General features: G+C 43.0%; 2 protein-coding genes across 4 annotated transcripts in view; one reads left to right on the top strand and one right to left on the bottom strand.

Moving 5' to 3' along the window:
- Positions 1-5,809, top strand: part of CUNH17orf78 (chromosome unknown C17orf78 homolog) — a 16,622-nt gene extending 10,813 nt beyond the window's left edge. Inside the window, exons 5-7 of the mRNA XM_031350938.1 lie at positions 971-1,095; positions 2,043-2,162; positions 5,111-5,809. Of these exons, the coding sequence (XP_031206798.1) occupies positions 971-1,095; positions 2,043-2,162; positions 5,111-5,188 (323 nt within the window). The 3' untranslated portion in view covers positions 5,189-5,809. The remainder of the gene's footprint in view (positions 1-970; positions 1,096-2,042; positions 2,163-5,110) is intronic.
- Acaca (acetyl-CoA carboxylase alpha) overlaps positions 1-19,591 on the bottom strand; it is a 268,630-nt gene that overhangs the window by 241,038 nt on the left and 8,001 nt on the right. The window lies entirely within an intron of this gene.

Below are 19,591 nucleotides of genomic sequence, written 5' to 3'. Positions count from 1 at the left end.
TTTCTGAGTTCGAGGCCAGCCTGGTCTACAGAGTGAGTTCCAGGACAGACAGAGCTACATAGAGAAACACTGTCTCGAAATAAAAACTCTTTGGTGTTTTGAGGGCTGGAGAGATGCCTCAGGGTTAAGAGCACTGACTACACTTCCAGAGATCTGAGTTCAATTCCCAGCAACCACATGGTGACTCACAACCATCTGTAACGGGATCCAATGCCCTCTTCTGGCATCCAAGTGTACATACAGATAGAGCACTCATATACATAAAATAAATAAATAAATCTTTTAAAAAATTGTTCCATGTTATAATAGGGGAAAAACAGCTCCCCATAGAAAATTCCCAGACACATCTGTAGTTTGGTACAATCAATGATTCTTTTTTTTTTTTAAGATTTATTTATTTATTTTTATGTGTATGAGTATACTGTAGCTGTACAGATGGCCATAAGCCATCATGTGGCTGCTGGGAATTGAACTCAGGACAGCCCGCTCCCTCCAGCTCTGGCATAGTACACTGTAGCTGTCTTCAGACGCACCAGAAGAGGGTGTCAGATCTCATTACAGATGGTTGTGAGCCACCATGTGGTTGCTGGGAACTCAGGACCTTCGGAAGAGCAGTCAGTGCTCTTAACAGCTAAGCCATCTCTCCAGCCTGATTTTTTTTTTTTAAATGTTGAGATCTTCAAGAGGACTGAGTAGGGACGATGGGTTCAGCACTCCTTGTGCACCCCAAGCCTTTTCTTCACAAGGAAAGTATAAGAATCAGCCATGCATGACTATGGAGAACCCTAAAACCTCGGGAAGGTGGCTCATTCGTAAAAGAGGCTAGAAAAGAGCCCACGATGCTACCCACCTGATTCTAAGCCCTAAATGGAAATGCAGTCTCTGTCTCTGAGTAAGGCTGTCCTTGATTAATCTGTGAGCAAGGGGAAGTTCATGTTCTCTCTCCTTTCCCTGCTCTCTTTCCTTTCAGACATAGGCATGTCCTTAAAGAGGAGGCGGAAATGGAGTCTTGTAGTCAAAGCTCTGATTGCTGCTACTCTGCTGCTCAGTGGGGCTGCTATTATAGTGTTTGTTATCTTTGAAGTCCCTTGCCCGGTAAGTTTGCCCCAATGCGTACTGATGCACAGGGTCCCAGGCTTCATCAGTGAAGACTGCCTTCTGTTGGAAAGGCAGCTTAGCATATAGAAAGCAAACACTGGCTGAGCGGCTTGTGGAAAGTGGCTTTGACTTCTCCATTCTATAGCTGCCTTATCTGTAAAATAGGGCTCCTGGGAGTTTGTCTTGCCTGTGGCTGTGGAAGGTAATTGGGATCCATCCCATGAGAGGCACTGGGTACATACAAGGGGTGCTACCCCCATCACCCCCACAGGGTTTCTCTGTGTATCCCTGGCTGTCCTGGAACTCACTCTGTAGACCAGGCTGGCTTCAAACTGAGAGATCCACCTGCCTCTGTCTCCCTAAAGGCATATACAGCTGCTGCCACCCCACCCCCTGGCTTGAGAGTTCTCTCTCTCTCTCTCTCTCTCTCTCTCTCTCTCTCTCTCTCTCTTTCTCTCTCTCTCTTTCCTTTAATACTTATTCTTGTTTTATGTGCATTGGTGCTTTGCCTGCATGTGTATCTTTATAAAGGTGTCAGAACTCTTGGAAATGGGGTTTTAGACAGGTATGAGCTGCCATGCAGTTGCTGGGAACTGAACTCAGGACCTCTGGAAGAGCAGCCAGTTCTCATACCTGCTGAACCATCTTTCCAGCCCTAAGGTGCTCTCTTAACGTGAGCTCCTTCTCTCCACTCTCTAGTGTCTTCCTTAGATATGAGGATTTTTCTAGAATTCTAGAACTCGGGAAGTAGAAAGCTGACCAGGAATTCCAGGCCAGCCTTGCCCATATTGCAAATTTGATGTCAGCCAGATTACCTTAGAGAGAGAGAAGGATGGAGGGGGAGAGGGGTAAGAAAATAAAGTACTATTTTCTTGACATGAGATATGAAAGATAATTAAATATATACCAGCAACTGAAATGATAACCAGTCATGCTTTCTTCAGAGTCAATGCCTACGAGTCAGGCAGCTGTGCCAATGCCAATGGTTATGGAGGAGGGAAAGGAAGGAAGAAGACCAGCAACCTGGGACAACTGAGTCCCAGTTGGACTCTCAGCCTGAGAAGGGAAGTATTCTCTGTATAGTTTATGCCATTTGTTTAGACAAAACGATGTTAGCCTGTATGTAGTGGGATGTAGGGAAATGTTTCAGTTATAAAGCAAATATGATGAATTATTCTGTAACAATAAACTGGCCAGATGTGGTGGCACAACCTTTAATCCCAACACTCAAGAAGAAGAGGCAGAAGCAGGCAGATCTCTATGAGTTTAGGCCAGCCTGATAGACATAGTGAATTCCAGGATAGTCAAAAGAAAAAAAAATTATTTGACTGGGTGTGGAAGTATATACCTATAATCCTAGCACTTTGGTGGTAGATGGACAATCAATAGTCAAGACCGATTTCAGCTTCATCTTTATAGGGAGTTTGAGGCTATCCTGGGCTACAGGAGATTCTATTTAAACAAAAACAAATGAAGAAGAAGAAAGAAGATGAAAAGGAAGAAGTGGAGGAGAAGGAGGAGGAGGAAGAGAAGGAAGAAGAGGAAGAAAAAGAGAAGAGAGAGATAGACAGCAAGTTGTGGGAAAAGGAGGAATGGGGGAAGTTGGAGAGAGAAAATACATATTTCTGGGACCCAGATACACTGAATAAGAATGTCTGGTGTCTAGAATGGGTCCAGGAATCTTTATTATTCTTACTATTATTCAGATAGGTTCTCACTATGTTGCCCAGGCTAGCCTTAATTTTTTTTATTTCAAATCAACCACCTGCGTTAGCTTTCCAAGAAGAATGAAGCAAGCTTATGCTATGAAGCGCATCTTATTCTTAAAATTTTTAACAAGCTCCCTAAAAAGGCTGAAGAGATGGATCAGAAGTTAAGAGCAGTTCTTAGCCCCCAAACACAGGGTGGCCCATAACTACCTTGTAACTGTAGGTCAATGGGTTACCGTGCCCTCTTCTGGCCTCCTTGGGTACAAATATGATGCACACACAAACAGCCAACTACACATAAAAATAAAATTTTAAAACAAGTTCTAAAAGCAGAGGTGGATTTATGGTGAAACTAATACTACTTCAGGTCTCATGGACCCTGAACAAGGTTTGCATCCAATGTAAGTTTTTACATTTCTTTTTTGTTTAGTTTGGTTTTGTTTGGTTGGTTTTGTTTGTTTGTTTGTTTGTTTGTTTGTTTTTCAAACAGGTTTTCTCTGTGTAGCCCTGGCTGTCCTGGAACTCACTCTGTAGACCAGGACCAGGCTGGCCTCGAACTCAGAGATCCACCTGCCTCTGTCTCCTGAGTGCTAACATTAAAGGCATGTGCCACCATGACCCAGTTAAGTTTTACACTTCGTTAGGAGGATCCCCCTAATTGTAAGATCTTTAGCATTAAAACTCGTGTTCAAACTGGGTAACTCTCAGATACAGCAGTGCTTAGGATCCGCTGCACTTCAACTCAGTTTAGGACTTGGCAAAGCCACTTTCATTTTCCTTGTCTTAAGATTATAAATAGTGCCTTTTGGTGTCTGACCTGATTCACCAAGCTGCTTTTAATGCAGACTCCCAGGCCAGGTGCAGACTCGGCTTTGGAATAGTAGAAAGTGGTGAATGGGCTGTTTTCCTAAGACATCCAGACTCTCACTAAGGTGGAAACACAAGGCTCCACAGGACCTAGCACTAAGCCTCAGTCTGGGCATCACAGTAAGACCACCTCAAAAACAAATAAACGAAGCCACTCCCCACACATGAAACTAAGCAAACTGTCCATTTTTGTAGAATTATAGCACTGAGACTTGGTTTCAAAGATGATGTAGTAAAGTGGTGGCGCATGCCTTTAAGCCCAGCACTTGGGAGGCAGAGGCAGGTGGATTTCTGAGTTCGAGGCCAGCCTGGTCTACAGAGTGAGTTCCAGGACAGCCAGGGCTACACAGAGAAACCCTGTCTCAAAAAACCAAAAAAAAAAAAAAAAAAAAAAAAAAAAAAAAAAAAAAAAAAAAAAAAAAAAAAAAAAAAGATGATGTAGTAAAGGGGTTTGATCATCAGCACCACCACACACACACACCTTCACATCCTCACACACACTCACACTCACACATATCCACACTCACACATTCACTCACACACACCCTCACACTCTCACATACACTCTCACATGCACACTCACACACAAACACACTCACATACACTCACATACACACACACTCACACACACACATTTACACTCACACACTCACAGACACCTGCATAGCCCAGCATGGCACAGGTGCTGCTATTCTTTTCAAGCTGTATAAACTGCACAGAATAGTGACAAACACCCCTGCACTCCACACACCGCATCCCCCAGCCCAGCGACAGACTTTTTCATGTCTCAGTACTCAAACATATGAACTCATTTGTCCTCTTGGGGCTAGATTAGTATTTTCTAATCTTATGAGTATGGGTGTTTGGCCTGAATGTATGTATGTACACCATATTCATTCCTGGTGCCTGTGGAGGACGGAAAAGGTGTAAGATTCACTCAGGACTTCATCCACTCCCCACAGGTATGGTAGCAAACACCCTTATTCCCAGTACTTGGGAGATGGAGGCAGGAGCTCAAGGCATTCTCCACTACATAGTGAGGTAGCTTGATATACAAGAGATCATGTCTCAAATATAAATACTCACTCAGACCCCAGATCTCTGTCTAAATCCCTACCTCTTTAAAACATAAGATCTGTTGGATTTGATTCAAGGAATGAAGTAGAATTCCTGTGTATTTGGGATCCAAGCTAGTTGGACGTGCAGGGCCTTTTCCATTCAAGAAAATGTGGTCAGGAAGGGGTAAAGTTGGGCACCCAGCTAGTGATTTATAGTTTCTTGGCTCATGAGCACAGAGTTCACATAGGCTCAGAACAACCATTGGCAGCAAAGAGGCAAACTCAAGTGTACTTGATTTGTGCGGGGTTTTCTCCTCAGCCATCCCTTGCTGATTCAGGTCATTCATACCCTTATTCATGTGTCCCTTCCACCTCCAGGTGAGACACGATGTTCCTAACTCTTCAGACTCAAAGAAAACGGCAGGCATCACTGTAATCCACCAGACATACTTCTGAACTCTGCTTCACCCGACTCTGAACACAAGCGCTGTCTTCTATACCCGTGTATTATTGCGAATCAATACGGGATGATGCTGGAAGCTCTCACACTCACATCTTCACGGGGACATTATAATCAAACGGAATGCCAGGACAGTAAAGGAAGAGCCTGGGCTGAGCATAGCTACCTTCATGTGCTGCAACTGACACAGCCATATGCCTCCGTGATTCTCTTGGCACATTCATAAATGGGTTATCTTTCCCTCCCAGCAAATGAAGGTAAAGTCCCTGCCTCCAAGTGTTACGGATGGACCTTGCTGCTTTCTCGGATGAGAGACGAACACAGCTTCCCAAGGCCTGGAGCTGACAGAGCGGCTCCTGCATCCCAGCTCCTCTCGGCCTCCCAGCTTTCCTCATGCTCATTGGCTGTCATCCACCTTCCACTAGGGCACCTCCACTCCCGGGGCTTCTAAGTTAGGATTTAGCTTCTGTTGCTACACATAGTAATCAACAACCTGGTAAAGGGAACTCAGCCGTAGGCATCTGAAGGCCCTTCTTAACAAGTCATTCCTAAAGGGTTTCAGAACAGCAGAAATATAGCTTCCAATGAAAATCTGAAGGTTCAGAACTCCTAAAGTAGATCTGATATTATGCTTTTTTCCTTGTGTGTATGTGTGTGTGTGTGTGTGTGTGTGTGTGTGTGTGTATGCGCGCGCGCGTGCATGCACTGTGATTTGGACCAAGGTTCTTACACTGAAAGTATCCAATAACTGAGCTACATATCTAACCCTTTTTGTAAAAGTAACTTTTATTTTGAGACAGGATGTCACCGGGTTCTGAGGACCAGGAAATCTCTGGGTGTCTTAAACTTTCAACCTCAAAGATGAGCTGGCAATACAAGTGTGCACCAGAAGGCTTGGGTGTGCCTTATTTAATTTTTAATTTTATGAGACAAGATTTTATGATGTAGTTCAGGCTGGCCTCCAACTTGCTTTGTACCTGAGGATCACCTTGAACTCCCAACCTTCCCACCTCCTGGCTAGGCAGTATTTTACCAATGAGTTGGATAAGGTTTTGATAAGGACTCTACAACAAAATGATTGTGATGATGAGCCCTCTCATAAGGGCATAGCTAGGAACAGAGTCTGACCTGCTAATTAAGAGTTCAGAGAGGGTTAGGCAGTAGTGGTACATGCCTTTAATTCAAGCACTCAGGAGGCAGTGACAGGCAGGTCTTTGAGTTCATGGCCAGCCTGGTCTACAGAGTGAGTTCCAGGATATCCAGGGCTACACAGAGAAACTCTGTCTCAAAAAAACAAAACAAAACAAAACAAAACAAACACAGAGGTCAATGGAAAACAGAGCCAGGGCCTGAAGCAACCGAAGCAGTGGACAGGGTTGTCCTGCTTCTTTCTTTGTGATTGTGAAACCTTTCCAGTTGCCATGTATATGTACACACACACACACACACACACACACACTCCCAAATGACCTTTTCAGCTCATGATCCTCCTGTCTCCCACTTCTTTCAGGCACTTGGACTACAGGCCTGGCATGTGTCACCAAGCCTGGCAAGTGATCCAGTTTTCTTAGTTCTCGAGAAGACACCATACACAAAGTGTAGCCTTCCTCCTTCCACTTTAAGTACTGTTCCCAGGATTCTTGAAAGTGTACTCACTAAGCAGGGAACACGCTGAGCCAGGAGGAAAGGACAGATACTGAGTCAAAGCTTCCCAGAAGAGTGGAAGAACCTCTCAAACTCCACAGAACATTCTTTCAGCATACAGCAGACAGGGCACACAAGACTGTTCCTGGCCTTGGATATGTGAGTGGATCGTGTGCACCCTACTAGTGACTCAAAACATCACCTCACGTTTATTCTGATACTCGTTACTTTGCTTGACCCTATATTTGAGAGAGAGAGAGAAAAAAAAAGATTGTTTCCTCCCAGGTCTAGGAGGGGAAGTTATTAAAAAGATTCTATCCGATTCTAGATTAACGCCAGCATTCATCCCTTCCCTCACAAGCAGAATGTTCTGTAACCCGGAAACATGAGATTTCCTAGAAGATGAGAACCATGCTGGGTCTGTGCTCATCAGTTCTGCTCTTCTGTGTGAGTGAAACCTGGGTGACACCTGTACTGACTTGCTTCGTGGAAACTGACACGGTCCAAACTGTGCATTGTTTGGGGATAGTTGTCTTGGCAAAGGCATCACCCTTCCTAGCATGTCCCCATTCATTCCCTAATCAGCCAGCAGCTTTGAATCCCTCCCCTAGTGGAGGGAGGATTTGGAAAGTAGGAGCTGCGGAATGCAGAGGAGAAGGGGGCACTCCTTTGTGGACTTTGCAATGTGGACTTCAGTCTGCGGATTACCCCAGAGTCACACACAAATGCTTCAGTCATCATTGTAGACACACTCTTATAAAACACTCAATGCAACTGCCAGTGAGTCCTCTGCAAAGCGCCAAATTCCTGTTGCAAATGATTTCTCATTAAAGAGTCATATTTTTGTTTTTCTGATTACTAAAGTGCATTCTCACTATCAAAACTTACAGAAAATAATGAAGAATGTAAAGGAATAGAAGAATAAAAGTTACATTTAATCTTTCCTCCTACAGGTAACCAGTAACACTGATAATTCTTTTATGGGCATTACAAATAGATGTGTATATGATGAGAAACGTATATTGCACAGCATTGCACTCTCCATACCATTTTTAGCCTGATGCCCTCTTTTCCCACTTAGATATTAGCATTGTATTTCCAATTGGCACACTAATTACCTTGTGCATTTTCAGTTTCAAAGGGAGCCTCTCTTTCTGAAGGGCTGGTGTGACCCTGATACCTTTTACTTTGCTTGCATTGCTCGATAAGGTCTTGTGCAGTCCAGCTAGCTGTGACTTCACAATGTGGTCGAGGGTGATCTTGAACTTCTGATTTCTCTCTCTCTCTAGCTCCTAAGACTGGGGTTGCAAGTCTGCACCACCCTGCCTGGCTAATATCCTAATTCAATACTTTTTCCTCTCTCACTCTTGTAGTCTAGACTGCTTTGAACTTACTCTGTAGGACTGGTTGTCAATATCCTCCTGCCTCATCTTCCCAAGTGCTGAGACTACAGGCGTGAACCACCAGCTCAGCTTCTCAATACTGTGGACTCGTAGGTCCACAGGCTAAGGCAGATTCTTGCTTGGTGCAAACAAGACAAGTCCAAAAAATCTCTACTTTGAACTTTTGAAGCTATTGCTTAATGACATTGAGTAAATGGCTGTATTTGTGGGCTGTTAGAAGGATTGTTACAAAGCTAGGCGCTATGGCTCAGGAATGAATGATCCTAGCATTAGATGGCCGAGGCAAAAATTCCTCCCAGCTAGCATGGACTACACAGTGAGTTCTCTGCCAACCTTGGCTACACAGTGAGACCCTATTTAAAAAAACAATTCCAGCCGGTCGGTGGTGGCGCACACCTTTAATCCCAGCACTTGGGAGGCAGAGGCAGGCGGATTTCTGAGTTCAAGGCCAGCCTGGTCTACAGAGTGAGTTCCAGGACAGCCAGGGCTACAGAGAAACCCTGTCTCGATTAAAAAAAAAAAAAAAAGACAATTCCTTTAAGAGAGAATAATGGAATGCAAATAACCAGAAAGCAGAAGTGGGGACTATTTTAGAGAAAAAGGGAGGTTGGGGCCGGAGGGAGGGTGGTAAGATTCAAGTATGAGACATACATATGAAAATGTCACAATGAAACCCATTGCTTTTGTATACTAATCAAAATAGAAAATAAAAAGGGCTACAAGGAAGGTTTTCTTAAAAAGTATTATTTTGTCAAGTATAAATATAACAATATAAAGAGCTAGAGAGACTTCCTCTGCCAGAGGCACTGAGTTTGGTGCTTAGACCCACACCAAGCAGCTCATAACTACCTGTAACTCTTGCTCCAAAGGGCCTAATATCCTCTTCTGGCTCCCACGGGTATCCACATGCATGTGACATTCATTCACACACACACACACACACATATACACATAAATTAAAATAACAAAAATAAGTCTAAAATACTGTATACATAAAATATGCAGCGAATATATAGCTGTTTCTTCATTTTCAGATTTATTTATTGTGCACCTGTGTTTTGTCTTCATGTATGAATATGTACTATGTATGTCTGGTGCCTGTGGTTGTGAGCTGACATGAGGGGCTGGGAACTGAACATGGGTCCTCTACAAGAACAATGAGTGCTCTCCAGTGCTGAGTCACCTCTCCAGTCTCCATTTCTTATTTTTTAAAAAAAGATTTATTGATTTTTATGTATATGAGTACATTGTACATTATAGCAAGCTGTCTTCCGAAACACCAGAAGAGGGCAGCAGATCCCGTTGCAGATGGCTGTGAGCCACCATGTGGTTGCTGGGAATTGAACTCAGAACCTCTAGAACAGCAGTCAGTGCTCTTAGCCACTGAGCCATCTCTCCAGCAGCTCCCTATTTCTAATTTTTAAGCTATAACTGTGACTGAATCAAAACTGACCAAGCTGGTTATGGTGGCACATGCTTGTAATCCCCCTACTCAGATATCTGAGGCAGGAGACTTGCTATGAGTTTGAAGCCAACTTGGGCTACATAATGAGCACAACACTAGCCGGTGCTATACAGAGATTTTTGTCCGAACAAACAAAAAGTCAAACTGATGTAGGACTTTGGATATCTGGAATTGCTGGACGAGCATTAATATTCGTCCTTTCCTGCACCCCAAAGTTATGAGGGGTGGGGTTAGGAGCAGCAGTGGCCCTCATCACTCACTACCCCTACTTCTCATTTTGGGTGCTCTTTAAATGATACCCAACAGATTCTGACCTAAAGTGTTTCCCCAGCGTTTAGACTGAGCTATTTTCCCAGAACAGTTCCGTAGGACAAGAAGCTATAAACCCTTTACTTATTGACATATCTGCCTAGGACAGGCTAAGAGTCTATGTGCCCCCTCCCTCCCACTCTCAGAACTCCGTTCTCAAGTTCATACAACAGCCCTCGGACTGACTTGAGGACTATTTCTCTATCAATTGTACTTCCTGGTTCTTGTCCTTGAAAACCTGTAGTGCCCCTATGAATTTGTGTAACTTTATATATTGCTTTCTACTAGCAAAGCATCATGTTTGTTGTAAACACTCAAATTATGTGTTGATGTTCCATCACTGAATGGACAGTTAAGGGTGGCATAGCTCAGCTTTTTTTTTTTCCCCAGTAAAGAAGATGGCTCCCAGGGCCTTGCATGCCCTGTACAAGTGTTCCACATCTTCAGCCCTTTTCTGTTTTTACCTTTTAAGTCACAGCCTAACTTGCCCAGGCTGGCTTTGAACTTGTGATCTTCCTGAGTAGCTGAGATTATAAAACTGTGGCACCAAGCTTGACTCCTTTTATACAAATGAATCAGATAATTTCATTTTCACATAAAGGGTGCTATTGGATTTTTTTTAATTTAAGATTTTTTTTTAATTGTGTATGTACACATGTGGGAATAGTGTCCACAGAGGACAGAGGCATCTGGTGCTCCTGGAGTTGGTGTTACAGAGCTGCCCAACATAGATGCTAGGAACCAAACTCAAATCCTCCACAAAAGTAGTACCCCTAACCACTGAGCCCTCTGCAGCCCCAAGGTGCTACTGGGTTTTTAGAAAAGGTAAGTCAAAAAGAGCCCACCCTGGGATTGTTGGTGAGGCTTGAATTCATCTCCCTGTTTATTATGTGACGATGACTACCATTGCCACTACGACACATACTACTACTGCTGCTACTATTGCTACTATCACTACTACTACTACAACTACTACTGCTATTACTACTGCTACTATCACTACTACTACAACAACTACTACTACTATTAGTACTGCTACTACTTTGAAGCTTTGAGAAAGGGTCTCTCTATGTAGCTATGGTAGTATTATTATGTAGACCAGGCTGGCTATGAGTTCATAGAGATCCACCTGCCCCCTTCCTTCTCTCTCTCTCTCTCTCTCTCTCTCTCTCTCATGCTAGAATTACATAAATGTGTGCCACTACACCCAACAAATTCTTCTCTCAATTCATTTTCATTTGTTTTTTGTTGTTTGTTTGTTTTTCGAGACAGGGTTTCCCTGTGTAGCCCTGGCTGTCCTGGAACTCACTGTAGACCAGTCTGGCCTTGAACTCAGAAACCCACCTACCTCTGCCTCCCAAGTGCTGGGATTAAAGGCGTGCACCACCACTGCCCAGCTCATTTGTTATTTTTAATGTGTGTGCACACATGCATGTGTGTGTGCCTGTGTGGAGATGGAAGGACAATCTTGGATGTCATCTTTAGGAATACTATCCACTCTTTTGAGACATGAAATTCTCATCAGCCTGGAGTTTACTCATGTGCCAGGCTGGCTGGCTGGGGAGTCCCATGGATCCTCCTGTCTCTGCCTCCTCAGCACTGAGATGACAAACTTACCCTATCACACCCATTTTTTTTTTTTTCCATGAGTACTGGAGATCAAACTCAGATTCCGGGTGGTGGTGGCACACGCCTTTAATCCCAGCACTTGGGAGGCAGAGACAGGCGGATTTCTGAGTTCGAGGCCAGCCTGGTCTACAGAGTGAATTCCAGCACAGCCAGGGATACTCAGAGAAACCCTGTCTCGAAAAACCAAAAAAAAAAAAAGAAAAAAAAAAAGCAACGCAAACTCAGATTCATGCTTGCAATTTGCCTTACAGACTGAGTGATCCCTCCACCAAGATCTTGTTGGTAGTTTTGAGACATGGCCTTATATAGTGGAGGATGACCTTGAACTCTCCAGTTTCTTGCTTATGAGTGCTAAGAGTATAGGTATGCCCAGTTTACATCATGCTAAAGACTAAAGCAGAGCTTCATGGTCATTCTACCAACTAAGCTTCAATCCCAGCTCTGGTTTTGTTTTTGCTTTTGTCTGTCTGTCTGTCTGTTTTTAGGACAGTCTCTCTAACCCAGACTAGCTGAACTCATATATGCAGCCCAGCCTGGCCTAGAAGTCATAAGTGGTATTCTTGTCTCAGACTCCCAAGGGCTGGGATTAGAAACAAGAGTTAATAAACTAATTTTATAGTTTTCTCTCTTGGATTTCTATATCTCTTCTTACTTCTCTTCTCTTTCCTTCCAATATATATATTTTTAAAGATTTTTATTTAGACGTGTGCGTGTGTGTGTGTGTGTGTGTGCGTGTACACCTAGAGAAGCCAGGAATAGGTAGTTGTCAGAATCTGAACTCTGGTCCTCTGAAAAAAGCAGCAAGAGCTCTTAACTACTGAACCATCGTCTCTCAAAGCCCTCTTTATACACACACACACACACACACACACACACACACACATATACATATATATATAGAGAGAAAGAGTAATGCACACACACATATAAAGACAACATGTTTATTTGTAACTGGGTTTGTTTCATGCTAGCCCAGGCTAGCACCAGTAGTCCAAGCCAGCCTTAAGTTTATGACAGTCTTCCTGCTTTCATTTCCCAAGTGCTGAGATTCCCAACACTTTTTCTTATCCAAATTTTAGGAAATGCAGCTTCACTTGTACTCTGGAATTCTAGGCCAAATAAACCTGATCTCTCCACAACTCTCCTTCATTTGGTGCCACTTAGCAACAAGCGCTCTTTGAGCTGTAAGTTGGGCACTGTCAAATGGACTCCTGTGAATTTGTGCCACCCAGTGGCTAAAGTAGGAACTGCATCCTGAAAAGCACGGGGTGGTCATGAATAAATGTAACATAGGGAAGTTAACAAAGGGGAGGTCTATATTACTGCCCAGAGGGAAAATAACTCCTAACAGTCATATATTCAGAGGTTTAAAGCCCTGGTCTCTGCAGGATTACACGGTGCCCTGAAGACTTTTCAAGGATCTTACTCAAGTCTCTCCTCCTCCCTACTATGCTGGAAATGAAGAATAAACATTTCGGGCACAGGGTCCTCTTCAACCTATAGAAGAATCAAACTCCATGCTGAGAAGATATTGAATTAGAAGATCCACGAGCCAGGAGAACGGAAATACCAGCAGCTTCTTGTAGGATGAATATGCTTGAGCATGTCTATGTCTGGGACTACGTCGTGAAGGATTCATGGGGTTTTAGGATTTATAGATTCAGTTTTGCCGGACTGAAAAAGATTCTCCCCTAGGCATGGTGTGCAGCCCTTTAATCCCAGCACTCAGGAAGCAGAGGCAGGTGGATCTCTGTGAGTTCCAAGACAGCTAGGGCTACACTGTGAGTCCCTGTCTCCAAAACAAAACATTACAAACAAACAAAAAGAGTCTAACTGTGTGAACTAGGCTGGTCTTGCCTCTACCTTCTAGTGCTGGAATAAAAAGTGTCACTATGCCTGGGCCTTTTCCTCCTCCATTTAGATAGATAGATAGATAGATAGATAGATAGATAGATAGATAGACAGACAGACAGACAGACAGATTATATCTTTGCTGTGAGATGACTCAGGATTTAAAAAGGCTTGCCACCAAGCCCAAGAATCTGAGTCCCTTCCTTCTCTGGGACTTACATGATAGAAAATTCTATTGTTCCACAAACAAATGGTAGGCTCCTCACCCCTGCACAAATTTTATATATATATATATATATATATATATATACATATATGTATATATATATATATATATATATATATATATATATATATATATATATATATATATATATATATATATATATATATATATGAAGTATTTATTTATCTTATGTATGTGAGTAAACTGTAGCTGTCTTCGGACACACCAGAAGAGGGCATCAGATTCCATTAGAGATGGTTGAGAGTCATCATGTGATTGCTGGGAATTGTACTGAACACCTCTAGAAGGGCAGTCAGTGCTCTTAACTGCTAAGCCATCTCTCCAGCTCTTTAAATACAATTTTTCAAAGACCAAAAATTTTCTTTATGTATATATGTATTTGCCTCCATAAGTTTGCGTGTACTATGTATACACAGGAGCCCCTAGAGACCAGAAGAAGGTATCAGATACCCTGGAATTGGAGTTAAAAATGATTGTGAGAAGCCGGGCGGTGGTGGTGCTTGCCTTTAATCCCAGCACTTGGGAGGCAGAGGCAGGCAGATTTCTGAGTTCGAGGCCAGCCTGGTCTACAGAGTAAGTACCAGGACAGCCAGGGCTACACAGAGAAACCCTGTCTCGAAAAAAAAAAAAAAAGATTGTGAGTACCATATGGGTGCTGGGAGCTGAACCCAGGTCCTCTGCAAAAGCAGTATGTGCTCCTGACCACTCTCTGGCTCCTGTGTCTCTGTTTTATGTACATTTTATTTCTTTTGTTTTTACCTTTTTAGACAAAGTCTTCATTATCCCATGCTAGCCTCCAACTATAGCCAAGGATGGTCTAGAAGCCTGCTTCTCTGGCCTCCATTACCAGAGTAGAAGCTTAGGTCCATCCTCAGCTACACAAGCACTAGAGACTAGTGTGAGCTACATAAAACTCTGTTTCAAAAAAATTTAAAAAAAAAAATATTTTCAGTATTTGAGGTTCTAATTGTCTCACCTGGTTTCAAGAACTCATTTTCACTGGGCAGTGGTGGTGCATGCCTTTAATCCCAGCACTTGGGAGGCAGAGGCAGGTGGATTTCTGAATTCGAGGCCAGCCTGGTCTACAGAGTGAGTTCCAGGACAGCCAAAGCTACAGAGATAACACAGTCTGGGGAAAAAAAAAAAGAACTCATTTTTCACTTTGCCTTCTGTGGCTGGATTTCAAATGCTCTTAATGCTTAGACTAAAAAGTTCTATAAAACAAAACATATTTCAGAAACCTCCCAATTTGTTTTTTCCTTATTTTTGAGATAAGGCCTTCCTATGCACCCTGACTATCCAGGGTGGTCTTGAACTCACACAGATCCACTTGCTTCTGTCTCTCGTGCTGAGATTAAAGTTGTGTGCTTTTATTCTATTTATTTATTATTTTATCTATTATCTATCTATCTATCTGTCTATCTATTTATTTACTTTGAGACAGGGGTCTCTATGTAGTCTTGGCTGTCCTGGAACTCACTCTGTAGACCAGGCTGGCCTAGAACTCAGAAATCCTCCTGCCTCTGCCTCCCAAGTGCTGGGATTAAAGGGTTGGCTACCACTCCTGATGTGCTCTTATGTTTAGTTAACCTACAATAACTGCACATATTTGGGGCAAAGTTAATGTGATACTTCAATACATAAATATATAGTGATGCAATAAGGGTAATTATCATTTTCATCACCTCTCGCCTCATGTTGGGAACACTTAAAACCCTCTTCTAGCATAAGCAGGGCAATGGTGGTGCATGCCTTTAATCCCAGCACTTGGGAGGCAGAAATAGGTGGATTTCTGAGTTTGAGGCCAGCCTGGTCTACAGAGTGAGTTCCATGACAGCCAGGGCTATACAGAGAAACCCTGCATCAAAAAAACCAAAAAAACCAAAAAACCAAAAAAAACCTCTTCTAGCTATTTTAACATGTTTACTAAACTGTTTACTGCAGCCACAAATGCTATAGAAAACTAGAACTTCATCCCAACATGTCTCCATACTCCAAACCCATCCTTTTCCTATCCTTCCTCCTCCCTACCCTTCCGAGCTTCTGGGGCCTCACGCCCATTCTCCATCTCTGTGGGTATATTTTTAGCTTCCACTCATTAGCAGAGGGATTGTGAAGAACTCTACTTTATCAGCATGCATGACAAAGCAAGGTGGTTGGGTTGTCAGCCTATCCCAACCCTAGTCTCATTTCCTTGTTTTGTTTGGGCATTTTTTTGTGTGTGTGCATGTTGATGTCAGTTCTTTTGAGAGAGGGTCCCATGTAGCCCAGGCTAGCCTCAAACTCATTATGTAGTTAAGCCTGGCCTTGAACTCCTCACTTTCGACTTTCACCTCCTAAGTGCTAGTGTTGTGTGATGATACACAACATTGCGGTTGTGTATCATCACATGTGGTCCTACTTAATTCTTTTTGTAAAATTACATCTATTTATTTATTTAATCACATGTGTATTGAGATAACCATGTATGTGCCATACTATGCATGTGGAAGTCATGTGGACTCAGTGTTCTCCTTCCACCATGTGGGTCCCAGAAATCAGATTCAGGTCACCGGCCTTGACTGTAAGCACCTTTACCCAACCGAGCAATCTGGCTACCCCTATTCAATTCTCTGTGTCAGAACGTGAAGAAAAAGAACGCGAGGAAAATAACAAGACAAAACATAACCAAGTTATCAACTTCTTGGATCTGTTAGGGTCTTACTGAGAAATGAAACCAGCTAATTCTTCCATTCTGCTAGATTCTGCTATTCTAAACTTCTATGAAGATACCGCTGCATTAAGATAAATTCAGAGTGCAGCAACATCTACACCTCAGGGATATTTCCATTTAAAAAGTAAAGGAGTGCAAGTTGTTACAATTCAAGCTATTTGGTAAGCCCAGGCATGACGATCGCTTGGACTCCTTGGAGTTTCAGGTCACCAGGGAACAACATGATGAGATCCTATCTCAGAATAACAAAAGCATCAATCACACCAGGTTATGAGATAAAGCACCTCTGCCCAGACTGTGTGTCTCAGCACAGTGCAGACAAACTTTGGCAAAACACGCTATACTGTTCCAGAAAGTCTCCCTGGAAGCCTCTCCTAGCCGCCCTATAGCCTCTGTGCCCTGGCATTTCTCTCCCTCTTCACAGAGAAACGCATCTGGTTTTTAATCTATTTCTTCAGGGGAGATCCTTTCACTCAATAGGTTGATTCTTCCTGGAGGGTTAATTTTAAGCTTTTATATCTGTAGATACTAATTACTAACATTTGATGAAGATTATGTAAGAACAAAGGGCTTTGCCCAATCTGTGCTAAGGTCAGGGAAACAAGCAGGTGGATGCGAACCACAACAGCTCCTGCATCTGCTGCCTGCTTCTCCGGTCATCTTTTCTACAAAGTTCTCCACATCACAAATGCAGTGAGTTTCCAGAGTGCAAGCCTGACAGCATTGCTTTTCAGCAGAAGACTACTCAGGGACTGTTCTCTCACACACTAGGTCAACAGTTACCTCTAACATAAATCAGTCAAGTGTTGTGGCCGACACTTGGACCATATTGCAAGGTCTAAGAAAAAAAAAAGCCCTAAACCTCACCAGGCTTTCTTATTATTCATGCTTGTTATAGCTGTCTTGCTGGGATTAGTGGTGTGTACCATCCCCCTCCCCTTTTTCTTTCTTTGTTTTCTTTTTTTTTTTTTTTTTTTTTTTTTTTTTTTTTTGGTTTGATTTTTTGGAGACAGGTTTCTCTGTGTAGCCCTGGCTGACGTGGAACTCACTCTGTAGACCAGGCTGGCCTCGAACTCAGAAATCCACCTGCCTCTACCTCCCAAGTGCTGGGATCAAAGGTGTGTGCCACCACTGCCCTAAAGGTTTCTTCTTCTTCTTCTTCTTCTTCTTCTTCTTCTTCTTCTTCTTCTTCTTCTTCTTCTTCTTCTTCTTCTTCTTCTTCTTCTTCTTCTTCTTTTTTTGAGACAGGGTTTCTCTGTATAGCCATGGCTGTCCTGGAACTCACTCTGTAGACCAGGCTGGCCTCAAACTCAGAAATCCGCCTGCCTTTGCCTCCCAAGTTCTGGGATTAAAGGCGTGCATCACCACTGCCTGGCTCTCCCCTCCCCTTTTTGAGACAGGGTCTCTCTATGTACTCCTCGCTGTCCTGAAGCTCATTTTGTAGACCAGGCTGAACTTGAACTCACAAAGATCCACCTGCCTTTGCCTCTTAGTGCTGAGATTAAAGGTATGGGGCCCCATGCCAGGCTAATTGTTTTTTTCCTTTGATGGGGGCAGTATGAGACAGGTCACCCTATGTAGCCCTGGATGTCCTGGAACTCATTATGTAGACCGGGTTAGCCTCAACTCACAGAGATATGTCTACCTCTGGCTTCTATGTGCTGGAACAGCCAGGGCTACACAGAGAATACAAGCCCCCAGAGTTTCTCTATGGATACGTTCTAAGTACACTCTGGATTTCTCAGAACCAGTCTTCATCCTAAACCAGTTTTTACCATCTCTGCTTGTTGTACAAAGCAGTGGTCAGCATGTGGCTGACCACTGTGCTTGCTGGTAGCTTACGTCCTCCATGAATCAGTCTCTGCGTCACTGGCATGGAAGTAATGTGACCCCCTTGAAAGGTTTTCCTAGGACTAAAATTATACACACACACACACACACACACACACACACACACACACACAAAACAATACCATATACAGAGAGCCTTAAACAAAAGCTATTTTGGTGCTTTGCTATGTCATTTTGAAAAGTGTGTTTATGAGTACAAGATTAAATAGTAGAGTTGCAGAGAAAAATGTTCTTGACGTGATTATAGATTCTAGAAAATTAATAAAATGAGCAGAGACACAGCAAAAAAAATGTGTTGGCTGTGTGAAAATACCCAATTACAGTCATTTATATAAGCAGGTTAACATTTAAGGCCTAATTATCATGCAGCAGCCTAGCAATTACACATATCATTAAATATGCATGGGGTTAACCTTTTTCTGAGTTCCTTCCGTTTGATTATAATAGTAAAACTCGTTGAGCTCAAAGAACAGTCTTCAGCTAACCGCTCCTGATACACAAGTTTGCTCATTACTAATCTCTGTGAGACGGGACAGACCCTGAGCTCATCTCCACTTGAGCCCACTGTACTCATCCTAGCACAACTATATTTGTCCCACGACCTGTGAGGTAATTGAGCACTGACAAACTCTGTTTATTTGCCCCTTGCTCTCAAAAATCCATTGGTCTCTAGAAAAATAGGAGTCACTGATTCAAATAGCATAAGTATTCTAACTGCTTGGTGCTATGCAACAGAATCTATAACAACTTCATAATATTTTAAATTATATGTATGAATGTGTGCACACATGTATATGCAGTGCCCAGAGCAGCCAGAAGAGGGCAGTAGGATCCTCCTGGAACTGGACAGATGGTTGTGTATAAATAGAGGCTAGGAACCAACCCCAGGTACTCTGGGAGAAAAGGCAGTGTTCTTACCCACCGAGTTCTCTCTCCAGCCCCAGAATCTGGCCTTATGCAGTGCTGGGATAGAATTAAGAGCTTTGTGTACACTAGGCAAGGACTATACTGACTGAGCTGCTTCAGTGTCACCCTAAGACTGTCTGAATTAGGCAGTACCGCTTTAGATAGAAGGAACAGTCACAGGAAGGCAGTAACTTAGATTCTTCTTCTGGTTGTTGGGTTGTTTTTTTTCCTTTGAGTCAGGTTCTCACCCTGTTGCCTAGGCTCACTTAGAACTAGAAGCAATCCTCCTGCTTCAGCTTCTAGAAGTTAAGAGGTGGCCGTCAGCCACTGTGCCCAGCTTTAACTTGGCTGAATTTTTTTTAACACTTTTAATTTTAAAAA

The sequence above is a fragment of the Mastomys coucha genome, unplaced genomic scaffold, assembly GCF_008632895.1.
Source record: "Mastomys coucha isolate ucsf_1 unplaced genomic scaffold, UCSF_Mcou_1 pScaffold5, whole genome shotgun sequence".
Classification (NCBI taxonomy): domain Eukaryota; kingdom Metazoa; phylum Chordata; class Mammalia; order Rodentia; family Muridae; genus Mastomys; species Mastomys coucha.
The sequence above is the reverse complement of the archived record's forward strand: the minus strand, read 5'-3'. Positions and strand labels throughout refer to the sequence as shown.